This window comes from Xenopus laevis, chromosome 3S (genome assembly GCF_017654675.1).
Source record: "Xenopus laevis strain J_2021 chromosome 3S, Xenopus_laevis_v10.1, whole genome shotgun sequence".
Taxonomy (NCBI): Eukaryota; Metazoa; Chordata; class Amphibia; order Anura; family Pipidae; genus Xenopus; species Xenopus laevis.
In genome coordinates this window covers 30,538,452-30,559,477 of record NC_054376.1, presented here as the reverse complement: position 1 = coordinate 30,559,477, position 21,026 = coordinate 30,538,452, and the positions used below count along the sequence as shown (strand labels likewise).

The window sequence follows — 21,026 nt, the reverse complement described above, 5'->3', positions numbered from 1 at the left end:
AAAGGAGATAGAATGGCTTTATTCTTCATTGGAGGGTTCCATCTGTCTATTGACGTTCCTAATACTTAAGTATTTAATTATCCTCATAAGTTGTATTTATTCTGGCTTTCCATTGTTTGTGTTTATGCACTGCGTACACTGTTACTAGTTGTGTACATAATGTCCCACACTCCCAAAACACTTAGCAGGGCTTCTTTTCCATAAGGTATGGCACCTTGTGTATGGTGCAATAGTGATCCCTAAATTAAAGTCCTAAGGAGAATGAGTAAGGGCATCAGATCTGCAGTCTTGGGCAGAAATACAGCCAGAAATGTTCAGTTTCTATCATAACCTATTGCCTTGTGGAACCATGATGGACTAATCCCTTGCCTGTGCCCAAGTAGAAAAACAGCCTTGTGTGCCATTAGCCTTAAAAAGAAGTCAAGGGAATGAATTATCCATTAAACTTGGAGCTGTACAAACACTCAGTGATCTAGGCTGAACATTTCTATGGTGGCCTGAGGCACCGAGATGTTCAGAAGCCGGAAAACACAAACGCTTGAAGAAGTTCATCTAAAGGATCTGATCTCTTCTGCTTCACACAGCTGTCAGCAATGGCTTTCTTACAGTTTGGTGTTGGCCTTCCGCAGAAACCCAAAATCAGTTGAGTAATGAGCCCTGTTTAGTTTAAAGGCCTCCATTTATATGGAAAAAAGCATTTGTGGTGATATGGAGTTTCCAAAATGTGTCTGTTGTATAGTTTACATTGTTTCATGTTAATGTATTTTTCCAGCTTATGAATCTTTAGACCTTCATACAACAATCTGATGGTCATGCCCTTCCCTGCAGGGAAAAATTCTGAATTATCAAGTCTTGGACAGATGTCTTATTGCTCACCAACAAAAACAAGAAAGCAGGCAAAACAACATATTTTTATCAAGATCTAATTTTGCATATTTGAGGAAACGGTTACAGGTCATTTCATGACCTCATACCAGAGATGATTAATGTAGTAATAAGTCCCAATTCCCAGTATTGCCTTATCCTCTGTAAAAAGATAAACAACAGCCTATACCTCATATAATTGCACAAATAGTGTGCTTTATTGCAGTGTGGATACAAGTGACCTTTTGTTAGAAGTGTTACCTGCAGTGGATTACAAGACAACATCTAGTAACTGATCATGTACGGTGTCAAATAGCTCTCACTATCCTCCAGGCCTAGACTGGCAATTCTGAAGATGCAATAGACCAGAGGTCCCCAATCTTTTTTTAACTGTGAGCCACACTGAAATGTAAAATGATTTGAAGCAACACAAGCATTAAATAATTAGCAAAACAATTGCCATGATTGGCTATTTGGTAGGACCTATGTGAACCGGCAGCCTACAGGAGGCCCTGGCAGTAGACCTGATTATGCAACCAAAACTTGCCTCCAAGCCAGGAGTTTAAAAATAAGCACCTGCTTTGGGGCCACTGGGAGCAACATGGCTGAGCAAGCCACTGGTTGGGGATCACTACCATTGGCCATAAGTAATCACTGGGCCTGTGGGGGGCTGTTTTACCCTTGGTGTACGTAAAAAAAAAACAAGGCCTATTTAGAATCTCTGCCTGGACCTTTACAGTGTGACATATGCTAGAAGTTGTAAAGATCCTGCACTTTTAGATAGTAACGTAGTAAATTAGGTTGAAAAAAGACACACGTCCATCAAGTTCAACATTTTAACTCTATTTTAACCTGCCTAACTGCCAGTTGATCCAGAGGAAGGCAAAAAAAGGCAAAAAAAAACAAAAACATTTGAAGCCTCTCTAATTTGCCTCAGAGGGGAAAAAATTCCTTCCTGACTCCAAGATGGCAATCGGAATAGTCCCTGGATCAACTTATACTATGTTCTATCTTCCATAAACCTGTTTTCCCTCACTTGCTAACAAGCCATCCAACCCCTTCTTATAATGTATCAGCCTGTACAACTGATTCAGGGAGAGAATTCCACATCTTCACAGCTCTTACTGTAAAAAAACAAAAACTCCTTCCAAATATTTAGGCAGAACCTCCTTTCTTCTAATCGGAATGGGTGACCTTGTGTCAGCTGGAAAGACCTACTGGTAAATAAAACATTAGAGAGATTATTATATGATCCCCATAATTTGAAATTAGCATAACTTGGCTTTTGTTAAATTTATGGTAGCTCATAATCTGGTAGGCTCAGACCCTCAGCCCACATTTTTACCCATTTGGACCCAACCTGCAACTCCTTTATCCACAACCAGATCCACGCCATCACAAACCAGCGACACAATTGGAAACCAGAAGTGACCTAATCCAAAGGCTTGCACCTTAAGGTACAATTCATTTCATGTCTCCAACTGCAGGAACAGTATTTGACAGGCTGGCACTGTACCAGACCACAACAAGTAGAAAATAATAAGCAGCTAATAGTTTTTGTGATTATTTTGAAGTACGTAAAATACACTAGACTTTGTTTGAAACTTTTAGCTGCTTATAGTTTTCTACTTTTTGGGATCCGGACCAGTGACGGGCTGGCAAATATTGTTCCTGTATTTTACTCCCTATGCTGAAAGCCTGGGGCACGTATACCTGAACTCACCAATCACATTAGTTAGCTTACCCTCTCCTTATTACACCAGACTTCGAGATAAGATATAACTGTGTTTAGTCTCCAACTGTCCAGCTGTTTTTGACATACAAATCCCCAACGGTTTGTATTCTCATTTATGTACATACATAACTTCCCCAAATATTTAGGTTAAAGCAATAATCAGATTTAGTGGCTTACTGTTTCTACTTCAAACATTATAATTTTTTAGTGTGTGTGCCACGTGTATTGCCATGTTCACGTGTTTTCCTGCAAAGTAAAAGGCAATATGTATGGCTCTAGATGAAAACTAGATGAAATGAAAACTGCCAACATTTCTCTGGAAATGACATGGAATGTATAAGGAGCAGGGAGTTTCAGTTGTGCAGCATCTGACACACCGTAGCTTTTCCTCTCTAGAGTACACTATTGCCAGTGTAAGTACAAAGTCATTAAACCACATAAATAGTTAACGGCACCATGAAAAAAAATGAAAACTCCTGTTGTCCACGAATAAGATCAAAAGGGTGGAGTAAGCTTAAAGGAATAAAGTTATTAGTCATGTCGTGGGAAGATGAGTACTGTAATTCTGTCCTTTCCACTTACAGTGATGGTGGGAACACCGCAGTTTATGGAATGATACGCCATTAATGCCAGCTCACAGTAGGCTTATTCGAGATTAAAGCTTTAACTGATCTGGGAACATTCTTGTTGGTTTACAGTGATGGAGAGATCAGCCAGGGTGCATTTCTGTATTTCCTTTAGAAGCAGGTACCTGCCGAATATTGATACAGATTATTATTATGTATCATCGTTTCTCTATATAGCACCAGCACGTTTCTTACACACCTATGCAAGATGGGTATAACATGGGCATTTAACCCTGGACCAACTGCCCATTGTCCTGTGCCACATTTTCTTTGGTGCGTAAAGATTCTCTGCAAGGGTTTTCTAAAAGTAGATGATGGCATTGTATGGTGCTGGCACAGGATAAAGGCGGCACCTGTTCCAACCAGAGGGCAAGGCTGCATGCCTATGCATGATAAAACCAAGCATCCTGCTAATAACTTTCCTTACAGGTTTGGTTACTAAAGAATCTAAAATTTTTGTTTTTTGTAATTCTTTATAGTTTTCTTGGGGGAGGGGGTACAGAAAGGAAAAAGGCGGGTGGTGGGGGGTATGCATTAGGTAAAAATCAAACTTCGTCATTGTAAAACAAGGGCAAGTTCTGTCAACAAGTCACTACTGGTAATGTATAAGATACAGAAAGAAAAAAACACAGAGAAGCAGCCTACAAATTAATCACGAGATGGCATTAGATGATATTTTATATGTATTTATATAGCCCCAACATATTGCGTAGCACTGTGATATTACATTTATGTAAATTAAATAAAATGTATCTTACCTGTACCAAGACATGTTGGAGGTGTAATTCTAAGGAAGGTTCTCACTCTCATATTTGGCTTACATGCCCGGCCTTAAAACTATTTTGGAAAACTGTAATTGATATCATAAACAAAGTTACTAATTCCCACTTAAGACATCAATAACCAAACTCAAATCTTATTGCATTTCTCAATTGAAGAGAATAAATCGATCTCAAAACCTCTCACTTCTCAATTGCTACATGCAACTAAATACCTTATACCTAAAAAATGGAAATCTACAGAGGCCCCCATCGTAGCAGAATGAATTTCATCCATAGAAGATATCAAACAAATGGAAGAAACTACGCATATCTTACAAAACAAAAGTGCTTATTACTGGAAAATATGGTCTCCTTGGATAAACTCCACTAAGACAATAACCTGAGAAAGTAGAACATTTTATGGTTAAATTACCTCTTCCAACAACTCCTAAAAAGCCAGTTCATTGACATTTATGTGATCTTAAAGAATCCAATATTTTATAAGGAGTTTATCTGATATGATGATGAAGGAGTCTAGCAGCAGTAGCAGTATTTATTACAAAGTGAAGAATCCCTTCAGAAGAACACTCAATGGAAATACTTAGACTTTAAAGACGTAGACTATGTTGACAAGACAACACAGCTTAGTCCTTAGCCCCAGTGAAGGTAATGCAACTTAAGTTGTATCTCTGATCATGTTGGTCTCTGATCAGTAGCTTTTTCTTGTGTGCGGCTTTAAAAACTAATTAGCTTGTTTTTTAGATGGTATACATGGGTCATGTATAGTGGATTGTAATATTTGGAAGTCTGTAACAAGGAGAGTCGAGAGCAGAGAGCCCATGCCTTGTTTGTTACAGGCACACGTCTATACAATTTCACACTTCATGTGTTCGAGTCACTTCATGCCTTTATGGTCCGCTCAGAATGAGTGAGGATCAAGTGCACTTTTGAGATCTGGCAAGAATGCAATTCATTTGACAAAAGCAAATGTTTTTATAGAGCTGTGCAAACTTTGACCGGGCTGATAATTTAAAGGTCACAGTCTTAGCTTGGGAGCAGATCCAACCCCAGAATCCTCTGCTAGAATGTTGTTACTGTAAGGTTTGCATGGCACACATAAATTTTTTTTTCCTTTTAGCTATTCAAATGTTTTTTTAAAATAAGTTCTCAGGTTCCAGAGTGTTTGTAAAATAGTGGAGACCATTGACTGCAACCTTCTCCTGTATTAGAGCAAAGCTGTGCACTTCAGTACTGATTCCACAAATTCTAGCATTGCTTGTCACATTGCTACTACATTTAGTAGTATGCTGCTGTACTATACATTCTTTTTGTCACTCAAAATTTTTATTTAGCAGATAAATACAATGTAACATACATTTCACAGTCTGGCTTTCCATCATGCCAATTTGATTTGACATTCTTTTTTTATGGTGTACAATTATTGCCCGTAAACTGGGCTAACAGTCTAAACATTATCTAACTAGTTAAACAAAATAGTAATAGGTAAGAACCTGGAGTGACCTATACCATATCTTAACCTGGTGCTGCATGGATCTTATGCTTTCTCCATGTTCCTTTTCCTACTTTCCATAGTAATGGGATGTTTCGCCCGGGTGCAAAATAAGTTACCCACGGGGACCAGGTCTGTTCCTCAAGTTGGGTCGTAGTGGCTATATAAGCTGTCATGGTTTCAAAATCTTTGTTATTATTCACTCTGGAGATAACTTCTGTACTGGTGCAGTAGCGTCACTAGAGGGGGGCGGGCCCTGGTGCGTCACGCGCAGCCGGGCCCCGCCCCCCTCCGTACGGCCGCATTTGTCAGTGGCGCGTGAGCTGCCGGGGGCCCTGAGGGGGTGCGGCCCTGGCCCGCTTGCACCCCCTGCTCCCCCGGTAGTTCCGCCACTGTACTGGTGGGTATTATTTGGGATTTCCATTTAGCCACAAGTGCCAGTCTAGATGCGCAATGTTGTTAGTTTCTGGGCGCTTAAGCTTTGGGATAGGCTGCCCTAATAGTAAATGTGCTGGTTTAATAAATAGAGGAGTAGCTAGTATGGATTGTATGAGATCAGTGACTTCCTTCCAGTTCTATTCGTGGTCATAGCCAAAATATATGGTAGACAACCTACCCACAACCTCTCCAGCATAGTGGGGATGAGGTACAATCGATCTGGCGTCAAATACCACCTCATTAGGACCTAATAAACATTTTCTTAACCACCATTCTGCCGGTTTTGTCCCAGATTCTGGCCCACGTTGGCATTGAGATTTCCTCTCCCAAAGCCCTCTCCCAATATTGCATATATTTATGCTTAGGAAAGGGCTCCTCAGGTAGCTCTACCATCAACTTATATAGATGTGAGATCAGGCCCTTGTATGGATATGATGATCTCAGAATCTTCTCAAATGGGGTTAAGGAGGCCTTCATAGGGACATCTAATCTAGTATAGACGTTATAAAGTGTTTATCCTGGAGGTAATCCATAGACCTGTCCCCTTGCCATTGGATTTTCTCTTGCAGTTTGACATGTGCTAAGGCTAAGGTCTGCCGCAGGTGGGCTGCTTCGTAATACTTAGATATATCTGGGATTGCCAGCCCTCCTTGGTGTTTACTACTTAGCAATACCGACCTATGGCAGTCTACCTTTGGACCCCTTCCAAATGAACTTGTGGAGTTCTTTCTGAATGTCTTTCAAGATATTTGTAGGAATATGTATAGGTAAGGTCTCAAAGAGGTATAGCAACTTAGGTAACGTGTTCATTTTGACCACAGCAATTCTGCCAAACCGGGACAGGACTTTTTTGTGCCAGTCTTTCATATCTTGGGTTATTTGCCTGAGTAAGTGGGTACCTTTCGCTTTATAGAGGTCCCTATATTTAGGGGTGACTCCTAGGTATTTAATATGTGTTGCTGTCCACTTCTATTTGAAGCTAAATTTAAGAGTTTCACTAGCTTTCCTATCTAAATTCAGGGGGATTGCTTCGGATTTGGTCCAATTAATTTTGTACCCTGAGACCATACTATACAGCTGTAAGGTTTTGTGTAAGTTAGGTAACGATACTGTTGGGTTGCTGAGCGTGAGAAAAACATCATCTGCAAATAGTGATCCTTCATATGGAGTGTTGCTGATTGCTCAAAGCCACTGCAGGTATTTGTAAATTTTGTATAACATCAAGGATATTTATCACTCTTCGGGTGTTATCCCCTGCTTGGCGCCCCAGCACAAACCCTACTTGGTTTAGGTGTATGAGGCACAGTAATATTAGGGCCAATCTGTTAGCTAGAAGTTTTGTGAAAATTTTCAGGTCACTATTAAGCAAGGCTATGGGGCGGTAATTGGAACAGAGAGTGATATCTTTGCCTTCTTTCGGCAATACCGTGATATAAGATACAAGCATGGTTTCTGTCCCTTTTAAGAAAGCATTAAATAAATCGGCTAATGTGGGGCTAAAGTAGTCTTTGTACAGCTTATAGTAAGAGTTTGGGAAGCCATGAGGCCTGGTGGTTTTTGTGTCGGAAGAGAGGCAATTACCCCTAACACCACCTCAACTGTGATAGCTTTATTAAGCTCTTCCCCTTCTTCCTGTGTTAAATATGTTAGTTGGCAGTCCTGGAGGAACTTAGCCATATGACTTGTTAGGGAAGTTCCCTTTTGCTGCGGGCTTTTGGGTAGGTTGTACAAGTCCGAATAGTATTTATGAAAGGTTTGTGCTATATGCCTAGGGTCAAATGTAATACTGTCCTCATTGGTTTGGATGGAGAGGATTTGAGACTGGTTAAAATTCTTCTTCAATTGTCTAGCTAGAATTGTATGGGCTTTGTTCCCAGATTGGTAATATTTCCTTTTTTGACCAGATAATTGTTTTTTCCACCACTTTAAGAGCCAGTGCAGGAAACATTATAGTATTATTCATATTGTTGGAGTCCAGAGGATCATAAACTTTTAGTGGAGGGCAGTATCTGGTCTGTGGGCTTCCAGCTGGCGGAACCAGAGACACAGAATCTCTCTATAAGGGCAAATGCTACTGGTGCAAATTCAGATAAGTGTATGGCTCACTGGTTAGAGTTTCCACCTTGCAGTGTTTAGAATTCTGGCCATGGCACACAGTCTGTAGGAGGTTTGTATGCTCTCATGCTACAGTCCAAAAACATACAAATGGCTTCTCATTAAATGTATTTGTGTGTGCCTACAGTTGCAACTTGTAAGCCACACAAAGAGAGTTTTGGGTCATTTTCTGTTCATACTTGCTGACTGTTCAGCATATTTTAATCCTTACCACTCTACATGATAATCATTTTGGATCCGGACAACCGAAACAGGCTGATAAGCAAAAGACTAATCACTTATAAAGTGTCCCAGCTTTGGATAATGGATAACATTGCCATATGCCTTGATTGGAAACTACTTTAGATTGCGTATTATCTGGAATCCACCTGTGCCCACAGTGCCTTCTGAGGTCTATGTAAGAGCCACGGCAAACCCATATTTACTTTTCTGTTTTAATAAAGAAAGTTATTTTCTGCTGCGTCCTGCATGATTTTACCCTTTGCTATGCACAGCAGAGCAAAAGGTTAGCTTTTAGCTTCTTAAAGGGCAACTATCGCGAAAATGAAAATTTAATAGAAGCTTCAGCATACAGAAATAAGAAGTTTTCTACTTATAATCAATTAAAATTTCTGCATCATATCTGAAATAATCAAGTTTATCTTCACTATCCCTCTCTCCACATCTGTTTCTCTTCATTCTGCAAGACTTGGGTGTTAGATATGACCGTTAGATCCAATATATCTTATAGGGGGGCTCCCTTTCCTAGCAGATGTATTTGCGCTACCTCAAATAACTGATTCTAATACAAACAATCTAACAAAAAAAACTGTCTATTGTACAAATTCTGCACGTAGAGAGACAGGATTTCTGGTGATTTTAATAGAGTGAACTCAAATACATCTTCTAGGCAAAAGAGTCCCCCTATAAGATATATTGGATCTAACTGTCAATGAATATATACGACAACCAACTCCTGCATGAAGAGAGAATGAAGAGAAACTGATGCTGACAGAGGGATAGTGAAGATAAACTTGATTATTTCAGAAACGGTACAGAATTTTTAATTGATTATATGTAGAAACCTCTTATCTCTGTATGCCGAAGCTTATATTAAATTCTAATTTTTGCGATAGTTCCATTGCATGCACTCACTCAAGACATATGCAAGGGATCCCTGGAACAGGTGAGAAGGTGGTGGTGCTTATTAAAGTAAAACCCTTGGCAGGTACAGCATTCAGAGAAAAGGAGACCTGTCCCAGGGTCTGAGCTAAGTGATTTGCTGTCAACTGGTAATCTAATTACCTACCTCACAAGGAACAGTCATGGAGTAGCTTTAATTTCTCTGCTTCGTTCTTAAAATAACAGCCATAGAATTTCCATGCTTAAAGCAATAGACAAAAAACATGTTTAGCCCAAGCCCCTATTTAATGCATGAAAGTCGAACAAGGAGGTATACTATCTAATGTTTTAACTACAACATTTATTGTTTGACTCTGAAAGGTCAGCCAAAGGGTCATTTATCATTCTGAAACAAGAAAAGAAGCAGAAAGAAAGATTCTGTACTCAACACTTATTATATATTAAACTTTTAAACTCAAAGTATTAATGGATGTATTGTTTTCCTGGGTTACTTTCAGCTTTGCTGCTTGAGTTTATAAGATTATATTATATTATATTAACTGGACTAGATCTGTGAATCTGGATTTGAGCATATTGTAGGAACACAAAACCTTGGTGTTTAAGCTGTAGACAAGTTCCAGCAGTAATAATTTCCAATTTCCCTGTTAAAGGATAAAGGCAACTTATGCGTATGGTGGTTATTGTAGCCTTCCCTTTGATATCACTCCATCACTTTTTGCACTTTCTCTACCCCACGCAGAGCTCATTGGCAGAGACACTGGATAGCACTGGGAGTCTAGAGCGGCAGCGGCTTGATATGATCTACACAGTGGAGGATGTCCCTCCCTGGTACCTCTGCATTTTTCTGGGTTTACAGGTATGTATAGCTGTTTGTGAGTCCAAAAAGGCACCCAGCATGTTGTATTGTGCCACTCCTTTCTGCGTAAAACTAGGGTGCTGTCATGTCTCACAGAAATGATTGTTTAAAAGAATTGTTCAGTATAAAATTAAAAGTGGGTAAACAGGCTGTGCAAAATAATTTTTTTTTTAATATAGTTAGTTAGGCAAAAATGTAAATCTATAAAGGCTTGAGTGACTGGATGTCTAACATAATAGCCAGAACACTACTTCCTGCTTTATAGCTAACTTGCTTTCCACTGATTGGTTACCAGGCAATAGTAACCAATCAGTGATTTGAGGGTGGGGGCCACATGGGTCATAACTGTTGCTTTTGAATCTGAGCTGAATGCTGAGGATCAATTACAAACTCACTGAACAGTTATGTCCCATGTGGCCCCCCTTCAAGTCGCTGACTAACTCAGAGAGCTGAAAAGCAGGAAGTAGTGTTCTGGCTATTATGTTAAGACATCCAGTCACTTCAGTCTTTATACATTCCATTTTTGCCTAACTAACTATATTAGAATTTTTTTTTTATTTTGCACTGCCTATCTATTTACCCAGTTTTTATTTTCACTCTGAACTGTTCCTTTAAGTCAGGGGTGTCCAACCTTTTGGCTTCCCTGGGCCTCATTGGAAGAAGAAAAATGTTCTGAGGCCACACTCGAAATACACACAAACACTAACTCTAGCTTTTGATTTATTTTATTGTAAAAGAAAAGAGGTTATAATAAACCTAGTGGGATTTTTGACATTGTGTTTGAGAAACTAATGTATCAGTATCTGTTGAATGGAAGTAGTTGCAATTCTCAGTGAATTCTCTAGGTGCTCATCAGATAGTTTGGTTCTAATTTTACTAAGTGTGTTCAAAAGTTGCTCACAAATGTAGGCGCTGCATATATCCCTACCATAGCCGGCAAAGCAGCTGAAGAATGCTTACCTGCCTTTGTAAGTAACTGAACGCTCACTTGTTAACTGCTTTTCCTGCTCTAGGAAGCCACACACCCCTTGTAAAATTGAAAGCACGCATGCACACAATTATCGACCGCGTACATACGCTCTCGGTGCGTGAAATTGCAACATGACGTTTCCTGGAAGTTCAAGCTAGGCCGCATTCATATCCATTCTTGGGCCACAGGTTGGACACCCCTGCTTTAAGTTATACTTCAACAAATCATGATAAAGTTTCACCCTTTCTTCACAGTAAGGGGTTAATTAACCCTCGATATTTGACTGCCGAAGGTAAATCCTTCGACTTCTAATATCGAAGTCGAAGGATTTACCGCAATTAGTTTGATCGAACGATCAAACGGAAAATCGAACGATTTGAAGGATTTTAATCCATCAATCGAACGATTTTTCTACGACCTGAAAAAGCTTAGAAAGCCTATGGGGACCTTCCCCATATGCTAACATTGAGGTTCGGTAGGTTTTAGGTGGTAAAGTACGGGGTCGAAGTTTTTTTTAAAGAGACAGTACTTAGACTATCGAATAGTCGAACGATTTTTAGTTCGATTCGAAGGTCGAAGTAGCCAAAAAAAACATTTGAAATTCGAAGTTTTTTTTTATTCTATTCCTTCACTCGAGCTAAGTAAATGTGCCCCTAAATGTTTCATTTTCACTGTAGCAGATAAATGTATTATACCAGCCCCCACACGTTACTAACGGCAATATATATATATATATATATATATATATATATATATATATATATATATATATAAATAAAACAAGGCTCCCTGTGTTCATATATTTAACTGAAGTGGTCCAGGTATTGCTAACCCCTCTGTTAGTTTCTGACTGCAGTTGGATATATTCACTGCTGTAATAAACCGTGTAGGACTATGTAGCTTTGTAATTACATTTGTGTCACTGGATGAGTTCCTTATATGTGGAGGCACTCATATGAATAATTCCTCTGTGTGTGAACAGAAATACAAGGCCCAGTCAGAAAAACAAAGGGCAACTATAAAACCTTTTGTGTCATTTTAAGAAAAACCTGAAAAGAAGTCGTCGTTGTGCAAGGTTGGAATACGTTTGACCTTCGAGTTATTTTTAAAACCGCGTGTTGGTTTTACACAGAAATATACATGTACGTAATAATGAAACTTCTCCTTTCATTTCTCCCCATATTCTTGCATGTGATCAGCCCAGGAGAAGCAGGGTGGAGATATATTGCATGCTGTTATCTTTTGCCCAAGTGCACGTTGCCCTGTTTCGCTTCAACTTGTGGATCTCCAGTTGTTGCCTAACTGCAAAGATCAGTCCCTGCTTTTATATATGGCCATAAGGTTGGCTGTGGGCCTCCAGTGGGTGACTACCCAGCCGTTTTGTATTAGTCTCTCTGTGGGTGCTTTCATCTGCTGTTGTAGTTGGTCCACTTGTTCTCTATTGATTGTGGGATCGTTTACATCAATGCTTTCCTCAAAAAGTTTTGTGGGACAGTTGCATCCATCCTGGAGGTGGCATCCTTGCAGCTGGTAGTCTGGGCAGCTAAGTGACAGATCATGAGCAGCACAAATGCAAGGAAATACATTTGGGATTTAAAGGAGACTCATAGGATAATAAAATAACCCTAATTTTGTAGGCAATTATGAGTAATATATGGTGTTGCTTTTACACAGTGCTAAAATTATCTTTAAAAATAGCCCCTTTATTGGAGCTCCCTATAGATGTTCACTGGTCCCTGTCCCTGTTACAAATGAGGGGTGGGCGTGTTCTAATGGTCCCTGACAGAAGCACAGTAGGAGGGGGACAGCCAATTACAGCCCTGCAGTCACACAAGCACAGACAGGCTTAAGTTTCCGATCAGGTCCTGCTAGCTGCTGATTGGTTCCTGTCCTACAGTGCAGTGAGTTGAGTGCAGCTGGCTCCCCTGAACAGCCTGGGAATTCAGGGAGCAGGAAGTGGAAGAGAAGGGAGGGATTATTAGGGTTTTGCAGAAATATTCAATAAATTAGCCTGAAACACTACTTTTTTTTTAAGCACAATTCTTCTATATATATAAATTAGTATAACGCACTGGTAAATTCTTATTTTTCAACAAAATGTTTAGAAATAGGCAAGCCACCAAGCTAGGGAAATCCTTGATGGAGAGCTGTCTGTGGATAGCTTATTCCAGAAATTGTCAGTTTAGGGATGTCTTTGGGTTCCTAACTCTCAACTGTTGACCATTTACAAATGCCATTTAAACTAGATATTTAGATTTAAACCAGCTATTTCCAGGTTATTTCCAAATATTTATGTTAAAGTTTTTTTTGCTTCAGGAGTCTTGTTCAGCTGCATATTGCATTCATTGAACTCAATTTCTCCCCTTATTGTTACTTATTGTAACTGTACAGCGGAACCTTAATTTTACACCATTTTGTTGTCCAGTAAAACCTATTGACGTGTGTTTCTGTTCATGTCTTTAACGGTATTTCCTTAGAATTAGAAAGGCTGGAATTGCAGTTTTGGGCTCCAGTCCTTAAGAGAGCTATAAATGAGCCAGAGGCTTGCAATTAAACTGGTTAGAGGGATGGACAACTTAAATTATGAGGGTAGACTGTCAAGGTTGGGGTTGTTTTCTCAGGAAAAAAGGTGCTTGCGAGGGGACATGATTACACTTTACAAGTACATTAGAGGACATTATAGAAAAATAGCAGGGGACCTTTTTAACCATAAAGTGGATCACCGTACCAGAGGCCACCCCTTTAGACTAGAAGAAAAGAACTTTCATTTGAAGCAACGTAGGGGGTTCTTCACAGTGAGGACAGTGAGGTTGTGGAATGCACTGCCGGGTGATGTTGTGATGGCTGATTTTGTTAATGCTTTAAAAGGGGAACTCTGGTTTCCAATCCAAAATTTGATAACACAGACACATAACACAGAAACCCATAATTTACCCATCACAGTTATCAAAAAGTATGAATAAATGTAATTTACTTTGCTGAAATCCAGTTGTTTAAAAGTTCATCTCTTTCTGCATCATTTGAAATCCTGGCAGGGAAGGAGGGACTAAAAACTGATGTTACAACTTCTCCACAGCTTACAGACAGCATGCAGGAACTACATTGTGATGTTCCATTCCTTATTGAAATCACATGTGCAGGGAATTGTGGGGTTTGGAGGATACAGGCTGAGGGCAGATGGCTGTTAATACAAAGTAACAGTAGTCAGCCATCTCAGCAAAGTAGTCCGAAAGATCAGCAGGAGAGCAGGGGGCTAGACTTAGGGAACTGTCAGAAACCATTAAAATTCATGAAAAGTCTGCATATTTTTTAATGATGTATATTACAAAGTTGCTTGAAATTATGTTCACTTTTCAAAAAGCCTAAGTTATGTTTTTGTGGCTTGAACAACGATAATATCCAAGGCCATAGTGATACAAAAATCTACAATTAGTATAGATATCAGAATATATAGTTTATGTGATTGTATAGAGGGGTGTATAGAGTGTGTGTATGTATGGATGCTGGGTTTCATTTGGAGGGGTTGAACTTGATGGATTTTGGTATTTTTTCAACCCAACTTTACTATGTAACTATGGAGAGTAGCTTGCTGGTCAGTTGTCTTTTTTTCCCCATCAATGTTAACTATTGATAAATATTCAATATTGTTCCTTGTTAGTGCTGCCAGAAATTCCAGCGGGCCAAATCGCCTTAAAAGGAAACACTATTGTTAGGGTTCCTAAGCATTTTTTAATGCATATTTTATTTATCAAAGCCCGTTGCTGCAACAAGTCTGAATCCAAAAATCCAGCATCTTAGACTTGCCGAGGTTGTATACAAGTCAATGGGGGAGGTCCCTATCCTATTTGGAAGTTTCTGTGGTCGGCTAATGAATTAGCCCGAAAATCCGACTATTTCAGGCTTTTCGGGCAAAAATATGAAAAATGGACATTTCAGGAAAAAGCCTGAAAAAATTGTATTATTCAGGGGAGAACTGAGAAAAAAAATCGTACAATTTGGGTTTTTGTTTGATTTTTTTTATCGAGTTTTTCCCCAATCCGATTAAATGTAGCTTTTTTTAATAATAAGTAAGGTAAAATCGTGGATTCTAGTTCTCTTTTTTTTTTTTTTTTTTTTTTTACATTTGGATTTTGATAAATAACCCCCTTAGAGTTAGGAAATGCATTGTCTGTTTACTATTACCTACTATGTGATTTTCTCCCACAGCACTACCTGACATGCTTCAGTGGGACAGTAGCTGTCCCGTTCCTGCTGGCGGAAGCCATGTGTGTAGGATTTGACCAATGGGCCACCAGCCAACTCATTGGGACCATTTTTTTCTGTGTAGGAATCACTACTTTGTTCCAGACAACTTTTGGCTGCAGGTGAGAAACAGTTTGTATTTGTAGCTAATCGGATTCTGTCAGTGTGATTAGAGCAGCCACGGCCATTGGTGCAGGATCTTCTGCTGTTGTCGAGTCTTTTGTGTGCTAATTAACATTCCTTCAGTCAATGTTTCTGCAAATCAGCAGTTTATTAATCTGTGTTTGTGCCCTCTCAGCTGCCTTTATGACTAAACTATGCCTGAAAATTGTCCAGATATCTATTTGGGTGTTTTGAAAACCCTGTCGGGTGAGGAGCGATTCTGTGTGTGTTGATGCAGTCCTCTCCCAACAAGTCTCGCTAGGATTATCCCACTTTGCCTGTAAGGGCAGAGACACATGGTCAGATTCAGGGAGATTAGTCGCACGGCGACAAATCTCCTCTTCTTCGGAGCGACTAACTTCAGACGACTTCGGGAAACGAATCGATCCAAGTGCCATCCCGCCAACGATTTACATTCTAGCCAGCGGGAACGCAGTTCGGGGAGATTAGTCGCCCTGAAGAAGAGGAGATTTGTTGCTGGGCGACTAATCTCCCCGAATCTGACCGTGTGTCTCTGCCCTAAAAGTCTGCCATATTCAGAGACAGATATTTCTAATTCTCACCTTGCTTGTCATTATTGCATCCTCTGACCTTGCTCTCTTGCTATTTCAGGTTACCATTGTTCCAGGCAAGTGCATTTGCCTTCCTAGCCCCAGCTCGTGCCATTCTATCCCTTGAGAAGTGGAAATGTAATGCTACAGGTAAAATTTCAGTCACGAAAGATTTCCCATCTTCATTATGTCTTTGGTTGCGATCGTGCATGCTGTGTGTGAGTGTGTATGCATGGTGCACCTAGCATTATTCCTCTTGTTGGTATCTGTACTTGTAATCCTTTGTACAACCTGTCTGGTGTGGGAAGAACGCACATAACCTCAGCCCTGGAGCATTCTGGGATTAAGCACATGATCCGAGGAAACCCAGTACACCTACTGTGTTAGAAACAATATCTGCATTTAAAGGAAATCTATACCCCCCAAACAATGTAGGTCTCTAAAAAATATATTGCATAAAACAGCTCATATGTAAAACCCTGCTTCATGTAAATAAACCATTTTCATAATAATATACTTTTTTAGTAGTATGTGCCATTGGGTAAATCATTTTAAAAAACAAGGGCCGCCCCCTGGGATCCTACGATTCACAGTGCACACAAACAAACTATACTTGTTAGGTCACATGAGCCAATTAACAGACGAGTTCTGCCTTTTGCTTCCACACTTCTTCCTGTTACAGTTAGAGCTGCAGTTTTTCTGGTCAGGTGATCTCTGAGGCAGCACACAGACCATCACAAAATGGTGGGTCAAGGGAAAATATGTAAAAGGACAATATTTACCTAAATATATATTCCATACACATATATATATATATACATATATATATATATATATATATATATATATATATATATATATATATATATATATATATATATATATATATATATATATATATATATATGACTCTTTAATATGCCACTTAATTTGATAAACTTTCTGCTGTTTAAGCGTTCATTTTGGGGGTATAGTTTTCCTTTAATGGATTTATTATGAAAGCCTAAAAATAGATGCTCCTGAAATCTTAAAAAAAGCAGTTCTCTTGTAAAACTTTTCAGTGAAATTAAATGTGGAAACTCAAATGACAAAAGTGGCAATCCCCTTTTTAAAAGAAGAGACAGTGACACCCTGTTTTTTAAAGTGATACTGACACTAAAAATTTTATTTTTTTAAATATTAATCTACATGAAAAGTTGCCTATAGGTCATGTTGATCATTTTTTGCTGATAGTTCTGCTTTTGTAAGTAATTGTTACTTGAAGTTCCTAAACCTGACGGTTTTGTTAACCTGATCTGTCAGTTAGTTTCTAATGCTAACCGACTCCTGCTGAACAAATATGGCAGCCCCCTCATACTGAAATATGGGGGTAAAAATGGTAATGAAAAAGCATCAGGCAGATACTTTTATGGCAAAATTATAAATAGCATTCAATAATAATGTTATGATCGATATTAAAAAAAGTTTATTTTCTGATCTCTTTAATGGACCCTATTAAGAAGTAAAATAAGACATTTTATATGAAAAAGAGGGAAACCATAATAACACAGACATTGTTGGACCTGCAAAGTTAAAAGCTGTTGCTATGGATACAGAGGGCAGCAGCAGTGATAAAAATAAGTTTTTCCTGGGGGAAACAAGAGGCTGCACAATATAAATACACTGTTCTTTCCTATTCCATGCTCTTATTTGCTTCTACTGTATATGGCTTAGGCACACGGGCAGCAGCAGTTTAAAGGACAAGGAAAAGCAAAAAAATAAAATCCCATTATTACTTTCTTTAATGAAAAAGAAACCTATCTCCAATATACTTTAATTAAAAAATGTGTACCGTTTTTATAAGAAACCTGACTGTATGCAGTAAAATTCTCCCTTCATTTACTGCTGTGGATAGGAATTGTCAGATGATCCCTAACTGCTGAGCAGGGAAACAATCATACTTATGAACAGCAGGGGGAACCCCCGCCTTGCTTACCAGCCATGCAGAACTCAAGCAGTTTTGTTTATGACGATCCCTAAGCAGCCCAGACCACACTGAGCATGTGCACAGTCTTAGTCTTGCAAAGATTTATAACAAGGTTACAAGATGGTGACCCCCTGTAGCCAAATTTGAAAGCATAAATCATTTGTTTGATTAGGCTTGTGGTGCAGTAAGTTCATGCTTATGTTTAGTAAACAAAATACAGCATTTCTAGCCTTATTCTATTTTAGACTTTCCTTGTCCTTTAATGTTGTATGTGTAAACTTACATTGTTGTAATAGAATATGTAAACGACACCAGATTTACAGTTTGCACTCATGCCAAAGATTTATGTTAAAATGTCTATATCAGCAGCTCACATTTCCTTGGTATTGTTACCCTTGCTAATGTAAGAACAGTTTGCCCTGGGTCTTGTAACCCGCAGTCATGTTTGCTTTCAAACAGTGGGCAGGTAAGATCTCCTTTACGCTGTGTATTTTTCAGATATATCCATCAGCAATGGAACGGAGCTGCTCCATACGGAACAAATCTGGTATCCAAGGATACGTGAGGTACAGTTACTAACAGGTTAACAGCTATCCTTTCATAAACCTTCCTACAGCCACATTAAAGTGATATTGACACTAAAAAATATCTTTTCAAAATATGACTCTACATTACAAGTTACCTATAGATCGTTTTTCGCTGATAGTTCTGCTTTTATAAGTAATTGTTAGTTGAAGTGACTGTTTTGCCAACCTGACTGTCCCATCTTAACTTGTCAGTTAGAGTTTCTAATGCCAACGGAATACTGAAGCGCAAATATGGCAGCCCCCTCATAGAGGAGCAATGGAGTAAGAAAGGCATTGGAAAAGCATCAAGCAAATACTTTTATGGCAAAATAATAAATAGCATTCAAAGCTAATGTTATAAAAGATGTAAAAAAGGTTCATGCCTGGTGTCAGTATCTCTTTAAGTGATGGGATTTAAACGACCAGGAACAATCTTGCCACATTAAAGGTGGCTATAGACATAACAATTACGATCTTCCTTGGAAAAGATCTTCCCAAGAAAGATCGTTGGTTTCAATACATGCGTGTAGAGCTGAATCGTCAGATATACAGGTAGAAACAATAGAATTCTACCTGTATCTGACGTTTGAGCACTAACACTGGCCGATGTTGGGAGATTTTCAAGGTTTTGTTGTGGCCAAAACTAAGGAATTGTTCAAATTCGATTTGAGTTTTTTTTTTTAAAAAAAAATTCTAATTTGATTTTTGAGATTTATCATACAAAAATGATGAAAAAAAAATACAGGTATGGGATCCATTATCCGGAAACCCGTTATCCAGAAACTTCTGATGTCACACTGAGTCACCATAAGCTGACCAGAATTCATTATTTTTCTGTGCAAATTAATTTGGTTCCTTTTAGCCTTTTAGCCTTAAAACTAAACCCCCCAAGGTGATAACTCCCCACTGCCCCCCCTCCCTGCCTCCCCCATGCACAGCCCCCCTGAATTCTGTCCCCTCTAGAAATAGCGACCGCTAGAGTCCTGCATCAGGTCGGGTACCAGTGGGTTACCTGCAAAAAAATAGCGTGCACCCTGCGGAATAAGGGGAGGATTTTCAGGTGCGGGTATACCCGCGGGTTGGGTAGCATCTCATCTAAATTTCTTATCTTATGTAATATTGTCTATTTTACTCCTTTTAAAGTTTTACAAAACTTGTTTCTGTCCCCGCCCACTTTTGATGACATCACTTCCACTTGCAGCTCCGTCGCTTCCTGTTTGTTGGTGGTCAGCGGGTTGCAGGTCGGGTTGCGGATAAGGGAGTTGCGGGTCCGGGTCGGGTAGCGGATCAAAGTGGGTAAATATGCGGGCTGTGGGGTCGGGTCAGGGTCATAGAAAGTGGTTCCGCGCAGGACTCTAGCCACCACACATGCAGTTAGTGGAGAAAAGCTCACGGGCTCCATCTTCTTCTCTTTGGTAATCTTTGTGAAGTGAGCGCTGTATTGGTGCATGCACAGTTGGAGAAATTTTTCCGGTTTGCGAGACAGAAATTGCCGAAGGGGAGGAAGAAGACACGAAGATTACTAAAGAGAAGAAGATGGCGCCCATGAGCTCCACTGCGCTCACTCTGCATGTGCGGTCGCTATTTTTAGAGGGGACAGAATGCAGAGGTAAGAGGTGTGCAGGGGGGATGGCAGGGAGGGGGGCAGTGGGGACTTATCACCATGGAGGGTTTGGTTCTCCTTTAATGGCACTAATGTAATTTCTTATGTTTCCATTACAGATCCAAGGAGCGATCATTATGTCTTCACTGATTGAAGTTGTAATTGGCTTTCTTGGGCTCCCTGGAGCATTACTAAGATATATTGGGCCACTAACCATCACTCCTACTGTGTCCCTCATTGGTCTATCTGGATTTCAGGCTGCCGGGGAGAGAGCAGGAAAACACTGGGGCATTGCAATGCTGTAAGTTCAAGCACCCCTATTTATTGAATTAGTTGGGATACTGGACTGATATACAATTTGCTTTGTATCTCAAAGGGGGTAGTTCTCCTTTAAGTTAATTTGTAGTATGTTATTGAATGGCCAACTTTTCAATTGGTCTTCATTATTGCTTTTTTTTTTATATTTTTTTTTAAATCATTTACCTTTTTCTTCTGACTCTTTCTGGCTTTCAAATGAAGGTTGCTGATCCCATCTTAAAAACAAATGCTCTGTAAAGTTATACATCTATCATTATTGCTACTTTTCATTACTCATCTTTCCATCTCAGTCCATCTCCCATTCATATTCTAGTCTCTTATTTAAACCAGTGCATGATTGCAATGGTAATTTAGACCCTAGCAACCAGATTGCTGAAATTGCAACCTGGAGAACCGTTGAGTAAAAAGCTAAATAACCTAAAAAACACAAATAATATAAACAATGTAAACCAGTTGCAAATTGTCTCAGAATATCAATCTCTGCATCATATTTAAAGATAACTCAAAGTTGAACAACCCCTTTTAAGATAGGTTAGCCTGGGCTTTCAGGGCCTCTAATTGCTCAGTCCTTTCCCATGTGTTACATGGAATCCAACTTCCTAGAATTTACACGAATAAAAA

At 39.3% G+C, this 21,026-nt stretch overlaps 1 protein-coding gene across 4 annotated transcripts in view; it reads left to right on the top strand.

Moving 5' to 3' along the window:
* slc23a2.S (solute carrier family 23 (ascorbic acid transporter), member 2 S homeolog) overlaps positions 1-21,026 on the top strand; it is a 68,696-nt gene that overhangs the window by 33,963 nt on the left and 13,707 nt on the right. For all 4 annotated transcript variants that reach the window (XM_018255162.2, XM_041588153.1, XM_041588152.1 and 1 more), the window contains exons 4-8: positions 9,911-10,027; positions 15,204-15,361; positions 16,014-16,102; positions 18,417-18,484; positions 20,207-20,388. In XM_018255162.2, the coding sequence (XP_018110651.1) occupies positions 9,911-10,027; positions 15,204-15,361; positions 16,014-16,102; positions 18,417-18,484; positions 20,207-20,388 (614 nt within the window). The remainder of the gene's footprint in view (positions 1-9,910; positions 10,028-15,203; positions 15,362-16,013; positions 16,103-18,416; positions 18,485-20,206; positions 20,389-21,026) is intronic.